The sequence below is a fragment of the Pseudoliparis swirei genome, chromosome 15 (genome assembly GCF_029220125.1).
Source record: "Pseudoliparis swirei isolate HS2019 ecotype Mariana Trench chromosome 15, NWPU_hadal_v1, whole genome shotgun sequence".
In the NCBI taxonomy this organism is placed as follows: Eukaryota; Metazoa; Chordata; class Actinopteri; order Perciformes; family Liparidae; genus Pseudoliparis; species Pseudoliparis swirei.
In genome coordinates this window covers 15858378-15870109 of record NC_079402.1, presented here as the reverse complement: position 1 = coordinate 15870109, position 11732 = coordinate 15858378, and the positions used below count along the sequence as shown (strand labels likewise).

The 11732-nt window shown below is 43.1% G+C and overlaps 1 protein-coding gene across 1 annotated transcript; it reads left to right on the top strand.

Annotated features, from left to right (window-relative positions):
• Nucleotides 1–672: 672 nt before the first annotated feature.
• On the top strand, nt 673–10882 carry nop14 (NOP14 nucleolar protein homolog (yeast)). Its single transcript, XM_056433245.1, has 19 exons — nt 673–808; nt 1757–1942; nt 3216–3350; nt 3564–3708; nt 3796–3935; nt 4138–4269; nt 4392–4514; nt 4631–4762; nt 4854–5175; nt 5324–5454; nt 5547–5632; nt 5741–5876; nt 6197–6298; nt 6660–6813; nt 6901–7060; nt 9428–9575; nt 9665–9783; nt 9898–10053; nt 10144–10882. Exons 2-19 carry the CDS (start codon nt 1757–1759, stop codon nt 10238–10240), a joined length of 2604 nt encoding a protein of 867 aa, XP_056289220.1. The 5' UTR covers nt 673–808; the 3' UTR covers nt 10241–10882.
• Nucleotides 10883–11732: the final 850 nt, after the last annotated feature.

The window sequence follows — 11732 nt, the reverse complement described above, 5'->3', positions numbered from 1 at the left end:
TTCTTTTTCAGATTTTACCATTGGAGTAATCTTTAAAGGCCTTAAGTGGTGAAATTAATTTTTTTTGTAACCAAATAAAACAAAGATTTGATAAACATATAAAGTAAGGAGATCAAGGTTATTGAACCCCTGGGGCCCATACATATTTTTTATAAAGAAAACAAAAGCTAGATTAAAAAAGGCGAACAAGGATCAACAAAATCATCTTGTCTAATAACCATATAGGTACAGTGAACTTGTTTAATCCAGAGATGCTGGTATCTGATGTAAATTACATGGCATTTAATCTAATGGTTGTAAGACATTTCACTTTGAACCAACAGGGATTTAATGAGTCAGCAGGATTAATTATCTATGGACCATGACAAACTGAATCGCAATCCATCTCAGCATGACTGCAAAGTATATATATAGTTCCTGCAGATACCGTAATACAATTATAGTTGTTTTCATGTTATTAATGGGCTAAGAAATTGAAATAAATAATGATCGTGTATTTGTGCTTGTTGTAAACTACTCTTTATCACAACATTTATGTTCTGTGTGAACCGTGCACTTTAAATAAAAGATTAATGTATTTCCAACGCTAGGGGCGCTGTAGGGAATCCCAGACCGGAAGTAGCTCTTGTTTTGAACTTTCACCTCCGACTTGTGCACGCTGGAAAAACTAACCAAGTGGAACAAAGTGGATCGTGGAAGAAAGACAAAACAGAGGGGTATTTCTTAAATCCAGACTTGAAAACGCCAAAGCGGCTCATGGTTTCTTCCGGCGGGGTTTCATAACTCGACTCCTCAACGCGGAACAAAGGTAAACTCTGTCTGTGTGTGATAATGGCGACTTGTTTACGAACCGTAGTCGGCTCGCAGGGAAGCTAGCTGGCGTAAAGTCGCTCCACTGGTTCAACCATTAATGTTATAGCAGCAGATATTCAACTATTAATGTTATATGATAAGATATTCAATAATTAATGTTATAGCAGCAGATATTCAACTATTAATGTTATAGCATCAGATATTCAACCATTAATGTTATAGCAGCAGATATTCAATAATTAATGTTATAGCAGCAGATATTCAACTATTAATGTTATAGCAGCAGATATTCAACTATTAATGTTATAGCAGCAGATATTCAACTATTAATGTTATAGCAGCAGATATTCAACTATTAATGTTATAGCAGAAGATATTCAACTATTAATGTTATAGCAGCAGATATTCAACTATTAATGTTATAGCAGAAGATATTCAACTATTAATGTTATCGCAGCAGATATTCAACAATTAATGTTATATGATAAGATATTCAACAATTAATGTTATAGCAGCAGATATTCAACCATTAATGTTATATGATAAGATATTCAACTATTAATGTTATATGATAAGATATTCAACAATTAATGTTATAGCAGCAGATATTCAACCATTAATGTTATAGCAGCAGATATTCAACTATTAATGTTATAGCAGCAGATATTCAACCATTAATGTTATAGCAGCAGATATTCAACTATTAATGTTATATGATAAGATATTCAACCATTTATGTTATAGCAGCAGATATTCAACCATTTATGTCCTAGCATCAGATATTCAATCATGCCACGTTATTCAGTGTCATTAACATTTGTGTAGTAGCTGTATGAAAGAGTTTTAAGAGACTATATGAGTTTCTGAAGCCTGACTAACGGAGCCTGTGATGTTAGTGATGTCGTCTCAATCAGTCCACTGACATGACAACTCTGTGTTACAGATGGGGAAGGTACAGAAGAAGAAGAGGAGCCTCGCCGACAAGGTCCGCAAAACTAAGACCTCTACTGAAATCAAAAACAATCCCTTTGAGGTGAAAATCAACAGGAAGAAATTTGAGGTTTTGGGGAGGAAAACCAAACATGATGTGGGTCTTCCTGGTGTGTCTCGATCCAAAGCCATCAATAAGGTAAGTCAGAGGGAGTCTCGTGTTGGCTACTTTCCCACTCGGTCTTCAGCAACTTCTCTCTCTGCGAGCAATAATAAAGCGAGAGCAATTCCTTCAAGCTCTAAAATCATGAAAAGAACCAACATCCGTACTTTGACTTAATAGTGAGTCAGTGCATGTATAAGTTATTCTTATAGAGTAATATAAAATGGTCATAATGGACATTTTAAACAATAGCTGCTGTTCAGTACAAACTTGTCCAATAAATTCCCAATTTGGGATTTTTAGACTGGTTTTGACAATCTAGGGATTTTGTTAAGTGATTGAGTCTAATATTAATTTGTCAAAACACACAAACAAACACCACCTGCATGTTGAAACTCAGAAATATTCCAGTTTACCCTAAATTCTTAATCTTCTGATGATGTAGCCTAATCATTCTACATTTAGCAGCACAGGTATGGTTTAATCCAGATAATGCCATCATGAAAGCGACTTGAATTGTTAATGCTTTTATTGCAGTTGCTGATTTATTTTATGTACACCTCATTCTGACAGATGAGATCTGCTCTGAGTTCCTATGCACAACATTTGCATGAATTTCTTGATGGTCCGATTGGATCCTTATGAACTAAACGGTCTACACATTGTATTTGTTGTGCATTTTCTGTGCATTACCAGCAGTGGCTGCTTGATTTTTAGGTCTAAAATTCTTTGTGAATTACTGCTAGACTTAAATGAAGGAGTCCTCAACTCAAGATTGACATGTAATCTCAGCCATTCAGGAGATAATTATGTCCTTGAGATATTCTGTGAAAATGGCACCTGGTTCCAAACGGACCAAACACCCAGAACTGCAGCTGCAAATTGAAAAATCAGTGTGACACCAATGTGGGCAATACAACAGAATCATGTAACGGATGGAGACTCTGCTTTAAACAATGAAGAATCTTCCATCCGAGTGTAAACTATAAAAGATGAACTCTTCTACTGTAGCTCTGTATCCGTCAACCACAGGTCACAGCTCATCTACATAACACTAACTGCTGTGAAGTCTGGTGCTCTCAGTATCCTGCTGAGAGAGGGACTATGCTCTGTGCACAGAGTACGACGAACAGAACTAAGAGCAAGTTCAAGTCAGGATTTAAAAAGAAATCTGTACACTGATTTAGTTAAACGTATTAAATTTGACTTCTTATTCATGATTTTATACGTATATATATATATCTATGATCAGTGCAACCTTGGCATAACTTGTGGTCATCATAAGCAATTCTTGATTTCCGATCCGTAGAGAAAAGAAACGCTCCTGAAGGAATACAAACAGAAGGGCAAATGCGGCAAATTCGTTGACAGACGCTTTGGGGAGTACGACACCAAGATGGCACCAGAGGACAAAATCCTGAAGAGGTTCGCCATTGAGAGACAGGTCAGTGATGTTGTTCTGGTTTTGAAGAGGATGCAGCGGGTCCGACCGTGCAGGTCACCTTTCGATAAAATAAACATGAGCAACAAGCATTCAGAAAACAGCCGTGGTAACGTCACTATCTAAAGGCCCAATTGTCCCCACGTTGACTCCTGCTTGACAACAAATCTCACTGTGTATTTGAAACTCTCAGCCAAACTTTGCTTTATTATCCAGCGTGGCCACGATAAGAAGGATTTGTACAACCTGAACGAGGAGGAGGAGCTGACTCATTACGGCCAGTCGCTGGCTGAGATGGAGAAATTCAACGACATGGCGAATAGCGATGATGATGATTTTGAAGAGAAAGGTCTTTTATCAGGTGAGTTGTGCTGGTGTCCAAACACCAAATGAACAGAATGATACATCATTCACATTAACATAATGACACTATCTCTTCCTCATCTAGCTGAGCTGACCGCGTCCCACTTTGGAGGAGGGGGTCTCCTCCGAAAGAGAACACCAGGGGAGGACGGGGAAGATCACCACAGAGCCAAGTCCCGACAGGAGCTTATCGAAGAGCTCATCCAGAAGTCCAAGCAGGAGAAGGTGAGCCAGTAACAATTTGAGTGAGTAACACATAGAACATCCTGCTGCTGTAAGTATTCTCTACCATTTACTCCTGTTGGGGTAACTTCATCTTACTGCTGCTCGCTGACCGTAGCAAAAAAATAAAAGTGCTTTTTTAAAGAGATTTTTCTGTTTCTGTTATTAACTTTTTCTTTAATTTGTTGTTGTTGTACTTTTTCAGCGGGAACGACAGGTGCGGAAAGAGGAGGCGCAGGAGCTGACCGAGAAGCTGGATCTGGAGTGGAAGAGCATCCAGACTCTGATGGTGAAAAAGACGCCCAAATGTGATCATGTCGAGGAGGAGAAGCCCAAGGTAGCGCCACAGCAATCAGCAGCATGTTGTACCTCCACTGTGTGCTTTCACTCATCAGTTGCAGAGCCTCACATTCCTTTGATCTCTCTCTCTCTCTCTCTCTCTCTGCTTCCTCTGTGCAGCTGGAACAGTATGACATGATGGTCAGAGAGATGGGCTTCGAGATGAAGGCTCAGCCCTCGGAGAAGCTGAAAACCCCAGAGGAGCTCGCCCGGGAGGAGAGGGAGAAGCTGCATAAACTAGAGGTATGGTCGCTGTGCAAGGTTGAATACTTTTAACTCAAGGCAAACAGCTTCTAGCCATCATCACATGTTTTAATGCTCTCTCATAGTAGACCCACGGCGCTCTGTTTTCTTTCTAGTCTGACCGTCTGAGGAGGATGATGGGAGATGAAGGCGGGGAGAGCTCACAGAGTCAAATCCACATCTCTGCTGATGACATCAACGATGGCTTTGTCCTGGATAAGGATGACAACAAGACGCTGTCCTATCAGGTGAGCGACAACCACTTTGTTCGAGAACTGAAGGGTCAATTTATGTGTTGATGCAGAATGTGTTAAATTAATATTTCTTTTGTGATCCCAGGATGGAAAATGGAACGTTGAAGAGGAGTCTGAGAAAGATAAGGATGAAGAGGACGATGAAAAAGAGGGACAGAGTGGGGAGGAGGAGGAGGCAGAGGAGGAAGTAGATGGCGATGATGAGGAGGAGGAGGAAGAGGAAGTCGAGCAGGAGGGAAGCAGTGAAGAAGAAGATGGTCACTCTGACCTTGAGTCCGAGCCAGAGAGCGAGGAGGAGGAGGAGGAGGAGGAGGAAACGGAGACCAGTGCCAAACCGATTCTGAGCAAAGAGGAGATGAAGGCCCAGCAGGAAGCGGCTAAAGCAGAGCTCCCATACACATTCACTGGTAACGACACACAAACACACGTACGGAAACGATGCTCGGAGCCCACGGAGGGCCCCGCTTTTGACCTTTGTAGAGACACTTTGATGTGCGTATCATTAGCATTCTCCTGTTTTAATAATCTTTTATTATATGCGTCTTCCCCTCTTAGCTCCAGAGACCTACGACGACCTGAAAGATCTCCTCCATGGCCACACCCCCGACAACCAGCGCCTCATCGTGGCCCGGACTCAGAAAAGCAACCATGCTAGTTTGGCTGTCGGCAATAAGCTCAGACTGCAGGTAAAATAAGTGTGGTGCCTTTGTCTCTGGGGCCACTTTACGGTTGTGCTCGTTGCCATGAGAACTGACGATGTGATCGCTGTTTCTCTCAGAAACTGTTTGGCTTCTTGTTGGAGTACATCGGAGATCTGGCCACCAGGAGTCCGCCTGAACTCGCCACCACAGATAAGCTCATACCGTGAGTTCACAAAGCTGCTTTCTTTCTCTCGTTTTAACTCCTGATTTAAATATTTAGTCCTCAAAACAAAATGTCTGATCATTCCTGCGCCGTTTCTTCTCTGTGCAGAGAGTTGTACACGATGTGTCAGATGTTTCCAGAGGCAGCCTGTAAGACCATGCAGAGCATCCTCGGAGACGCCGGTCACAGCTCGGAGGAGGTGCTCGAGGTCAAAGGGCATATTACTTTCCCAACGCTGGACATGGTATGGGTTATCGGCTTCGACACCGCACACATGTTCACCACACAGAGAGTTGGAGGTTTTAGCCTCAGCTGAAAATGTTATAGGGTGTAGGTCTGAAGGAAAAATGTTCGATAATGTCGTATTTATACATTTTCTTCAAATACTTGTTTATTGTTTGATTCTAGTGTTTTTTAATGAGAACAATAACTAAATTAAAGCTTTTTTTAAATTGAAAAGCATATGGCGATGGTCAAAACGACTTCTCCACGGCATCAATCGACAGTATGTGTTCCTCTGTCGATGACATCACGGCTACAGTGTGTTTTTTGTCGTGTTTTTAGATCATCTACCTGAAGGTGACCGCCCTGCTGTTTCCTACCTCCGATTTCAGACACCCGGTCACGACTCCGGCTCTGCTCTACATCAGCCAGGCTCTCACCAAGGTACACGCCAGAATCGGCCTGTTTACGGCTGTGTCGTTGGAGCTGTTTCTGTTCCGACTGTTCCCGCCTTCCCGCCTCTCATGGGACTCGCCGTTTCTCATTGTTTTTGAATCCGGCCTGTCTCTTCGCATTAGGCATCTTTCTTTGATAAGAAAAGGCTTTTTAAAATATATATTATTCCTCAAACATTTTAAATTATTCATTGGCGTTTTTCCAGGTTATACAGTTATTTTATTCCCACGACTGCAGCTGAAATCTCCCGATGCCACCAAAACAATGTGGCTGAACAAACGGATGTGAGATTTTCAGCACCGATGCCATGAAATTAAAGTGGTTTTATTCGTGCTTTGTGCGTCCTTAGTGTCCAGTGAAGTCATTGCAGGACGTGACGTCGGGTTTAGCGCTGTGCTGCCTGGGACTGGAGTACGTCACATTTTCAAAGCGCTTCCTGCCGGAGCTCATCAACTTCCTGGCTGGAACGCTGCACCTGGCCGTGAAGGACAAGACGTCTCTCGGTAGCCGCCCGCTCGTCCTGAACGACCCGTTTCATGGTGCCGGCGTTGGTACGGGGCTTTTTTTACGACTTTGACTTTGTGTTGCAGGCTACACGGTGGTGCCGCCCTTCAGGCCATCGGGGAAATGCAGTGACCTGCTGGTGCTGTCGGACTCCGAGTCCTGCAAGAGCTGGACAAAGAAAAGCCTTCCGTTGTCTACGACCCAACACCTGGAACTCAGAAGTGAGCTGGAAAGAGATCACCACAGGTAGGAGGGGAGAGGAGTCCACCTGCAGGGAAATGAGCTGGTCAAAGCCCTAACGTCTTTATTTAAAGGAATACATTTCATGGAAATATGCTTGTTTGCATTTCTTGCTGCGAGTTGGATAAGATGAATCGATCCCACTCATGGCTGTATATTTAAGATGAAGCTAAAGCAGGCACACGGTTATCTAAGCTTAGCATAACATGACGAAGAAGGTTTAACCCAATGCACATTTTAGCACTTCTAAAGCTCATTAATAAAGATGTTCATTAGCACATTAACCCCATAAAACCCCCACATGTCAGTGGTAGTCTTTGGTTGTTATACTGAATAAACTAGGTCATCTAACTCATTGAAAAATTAAAAAATAATGTTCCTTAATATGAAGCACATCTACAGTCATGATTACTATTAAACAATTCTAACTTGCATTAATGGATAGGGTCAAACATGTTCCGTGAGGAAATGCACAGGAGGAATGAACAATGGGAACAAATACTTTTAATGTAATATGGGCGAGTGAGTAATGTTTTGAGAGAGAAAATGAACCTCTTCGGACTTATCCGAAAACATTGGTTGACATTTCTTTTCTTTCGTCCATCTTTGTGTGTTCACCGTTCCATAACATATCTCTAACTGAGCGCCGAAGCCCTCCCCAGACACAGTTCTGTAAACCCCTCTGCAGACGAGGCATTCAGAAACAACAGATCTCACAATGCCTTAATTGGCCGTTCAGAATAGTGACGGTAACACCGCCCTGTAAAGACCGGAGAGAACACAAAGCCCAGCTGAGAGCCAGAGAGGGAGACCAAGTGTGAGAAAACGTTTTGTCTCCTCGCAGCTTCTCGTGTTCAGAATCCGACGACCAACAAATAGTAAGACATGAAGAAGAAGTCTGACTGGATATCTTTTTATAGAAATAACACACACTAATAATAATAAAAAAGACAATGGAAGCACACAAACCAGCACGCAGACGGGTCTTTTCTTTAACCCTTGTGTTGCCTTAGGGTCATTTTGACCCGAATCAATATTACACCCTCCCCCCGCCTTAGGATTCATTTGACCCCATTCAATGTTTAATGTCGGTGTTCTTTCGGTAGTCAACAAACAAACATAAAGTGCCTCACACTTAAACTTGGAAAACAATATTAATTCTAATAATTTTCTGGAGGTTTTAATTGCTGGCGTCAAATTGAACCCAAAGGGTAAAATATGTTAGTAAATATAAAGGTAACAGGAGGGTGAAACATTGAATCGGGTCAAAATGACCCAAAGGCGGGGGGAGGGTGTAATATTGATTCGGGTCAAAATGACCCTAAGGCAACACAAGGGTTAAGTGGCTTCACAACGTTTTATAAAGAATGCAGTGCTCATAAGGAATTAATGTCTTGGTGGATGTAGGAATATGAAACCTACGATGAGCTGATACATCCACTCTTGTGATTCTGATGAGTCGCCAGTGTGGTTTCACACATCAGCCGGTGTGTGGGCACAAAGCGAGGCTTATAAACAGGCTTCAGCGGCCCGTGGTTGTGCACGGGAGGTGAGAATATACACTTTTATTTGTACTCGACCAAAATGAATACTCATAACATGCCATAAACAGCAAACCGTTATGTTGGAGATAAATTAATTTTGATTTGATTGGTTGACTGCTTTTAAAGAAAATGAAATATACCTGGAAGTGACGAAGAACAAACACTCTAATATGTTTTGTCCCTAAGATCAGTTACGAGGATTTCAAATACAAAATTCTGAAGCATTGTTTTTTCTCTCCTTTTTTTCCTTTTCTTTTTTTCAATCATTTTATTTTAAGTTCTTTACAAGTTACACCAGACAACCAAAAACAACAACGAATAAATAAAAAATTACGTAACAGCATAACAACTATACAAACAATCAGACAAGGACAAAAATAAAAACACAAATCATTCTTCTTCTTTTGAAACCAGCAGCTGTTAAACGTTACTTAAATTCTTAATGACTCGTCGTCATCTTTAAACACCTCGCCTGGAGGTCCGCACGCTGTTCTGAGCACACAGCGCCGCATGTGACTCCTGCTCCTCACACCATTCTCATCTGCCTCGCTTCGGGCCTCAGGGTGACACACACCACACCAGCAGCCGTGTGTGACGAGTCCAGCATCTGGGCGGGGAAAGGAAAGTGTGTCTCGAAGTGCAGCAATTGCGAGTAACAGTTCCTCCTGGATGCAGTCGCAGCCCGGCTCCTAAATGTATCCCCACATGTACTTCCATACACACGGGGAGGTCTGCGGTCGGGTGTGTCGGTGGTTTTGAGTCCAGGTGGACCGAGGCCAGTGACCACCAGACCAATGTCAAACCATGAACGTGAGATCTCTCTCTGCAGGTTGACGTGTCTGTCCACCTGCCTGGACCTGGTGAAGCGATGCCGTCTGCTCTACAAAGACCTCACGTCCTTCGCCTGCATCTTTCAGCCAATCGGAACGCTGCTGTTCAAACACCTCTCGGCCCAAACACTACCAGAGCTTCTACAGGTTGGCGCCAAACAGAGTTTGATACACGGCGAGGTCTCTCTCTCGCTCTCAGTGTGTCCCTAATGGGGATGACTTTGGTTTTGTTGCAGGAGCTTCACGGTGAGATCCTGGAGAGCATCGGCAGCGTTCCCGCGAGTCGCAGCCGGCTGGTTTTAGAGCGGAAGAAGCCGATTCCGCTGAAGATGCTCACACCCAAGATAGTTGAAGTGTAAGATGTAATCCAATGTGCACTAAACTCTGCTAAAAGGACTTTCCTCACCTGGACACGGAGTGAAAGCGTGCGCATTTGCTGACGGTGCATTTTGCTTCACATATTTGACAGGTTGGACTACGGGAAGAAACGTGGCAGCACCAGAGAGGAGAGGGAGAAGGAGCGCCTGAAGCACAAGTACAAGAAGGAGTTCAAGGGCGCTCTGAGGGAGATCAGGAAGGACTCTCGCTTCCTGGCCAGAGTGAAGCTCAGCGAGGTCATGGACAGGTACGGATAACACGGCGCGTCCATGTGGGAGAAATGTTTCTGTGAAGAAGAAAAAAGGCGTTAACTGGTGGCATTTTCCTGTGTTTTCAGAGATTCAGAGCGAAAGAGGAAAGTGAGGGAGCTCTTTGGCAGCTTGGCCACGCAGGAGGGAGAGTGGAAGGCCCTGAAGAGGAGGAAGAAGAAGTGAAATGCAGAATCTCACTATCGTATCTTTCCATCATCCGTTTCCTGTCAAATGGACATCATCCAGATGTGGATAGCAGCCAGTATACGGTTGAAATCTGTGGAACTATGAGACGCTTTGTGGATTTATTTTTTAATCGCGAGATAGGACAAATTCAACTCTCGTCACAGCACGCTTTTTATGGTGTTTGTTAAATAGCTGTCAGAAATGCACACCAAATATTATGATGTAGGCGTTTGATGCGAATATCAGTGACTGTTGTTGGAAGTGTCAACACAGCAGTGAATACCACCAGAACCCATCACTACCATGTGCTTCAATACAAATAAATGACAGTTTCTTCCTGTTCTGTTTTCCATGCACGTTTTTACCGTCTAGGTCAGGAAGGAGTTCTAAGTTAAATATCCGAGAGGATTGGTTATATTACATAAAACTTGTGATCTGTTCAGTGGGTGTCTTTAGAGGGAGTGAATACAGTGTTCTAGTTTTTAGTTAGCATTTTTTTTTTTATGATAACTAAACCCCGGGGTTGTTGAAAAACATCCTGGATGTGTGAGGGGGAGACGTTATGAAGCCCTGAATGAAGTCAGAAGATGACAAAATGTTGCACGCTTTTTGGGGGGGAAATAAAATGCTCCCATCATTTCCCAGCTGTTGCGCTCTCTTTCGGTTTAATGCGGCTTGGAAGAAGGTTTCCACATATTTGGGCAGTGGATCATGACTTCAGCCCAAATTAAGGCGATCAAAACATACATGGCTGCAATGTTCCTCTCCAGACAAAGCCCTTTAATGTAAACATACATGATGTGCTGAGTTAAGAGGGTATTAAAGGGATTTATGTGCGTACATTATTACATTGCATATCATTTAGCCCACTCTTTTATCTAAATGCTATATTAGGGTTGTTGTATTGCAGAGGAGTAAATGTCTGCAGAAGCAACGGTAGCGATGCGAGGACACAAACTATCAGCCACGAAAGAAGCAAAAAGTAGAAAACAAACTCCGCGGTACCGTCTCTGCATGAGCGGGAACAACAGGGAGTCACCGGCAGCTGGCAGGTGTGGACCAGTGAACGCCTCTCTGCAGGATTCATCAATAAGAAATGGAAGTGAAGGGTAGAGAATGAAATGACTGTGTTCCTGGGATGCTTCACAAAAGCCCTGTTTAGATGAAATGTGGCTCAACATTTCCCTTGGGAGACAAATTCTGCTTCTGTAACCACTGCAGTGCTCTCAAAGTAGTGCGGTTGATTAGATGTCTTGCAGTGGTGGATAAATGTGCAGTGAGCAACACGGTGCACGTGGGACATCTGTCGTGGTGGAGCTGAACTTTCTCTCGGAGGGAACAGCGCTGGAGGACGGACCTTTGAGTGCACACCTGTCTCCTCTTTCTGCGGCTGACGGCACACAACCAAGACCAGCATGTTCTATTGCGTAATAACACACTGGCTGGTTCACTGGCTGCAGGCAGGATCATTACTGCCTTTAAGTGATCA

Coding starts and splice junctions, on each gene's coding strand:
- nop14 (XM_056433245.1), top strand. CDS start 1,757: ATGGGGAAGGTACAGAAGAAGAAGAGGAGCCTCGCCGACAAGGTCCGC. Junction 4,515..4,630: donor AGAAGCTGCATAAACTAGAG/GTATGGTCGCTG, acceptor TTTTCTTTCTAG/TCTGACCGTCTGAGGAGGAT. Junction 6,299..6,659: donor TCAGCCAGGCTCTCACCAAG/GTACACGCCAGA, acceptor GTGCGTCCTTAG/TGTCCAGTGAAGTCATTGCA.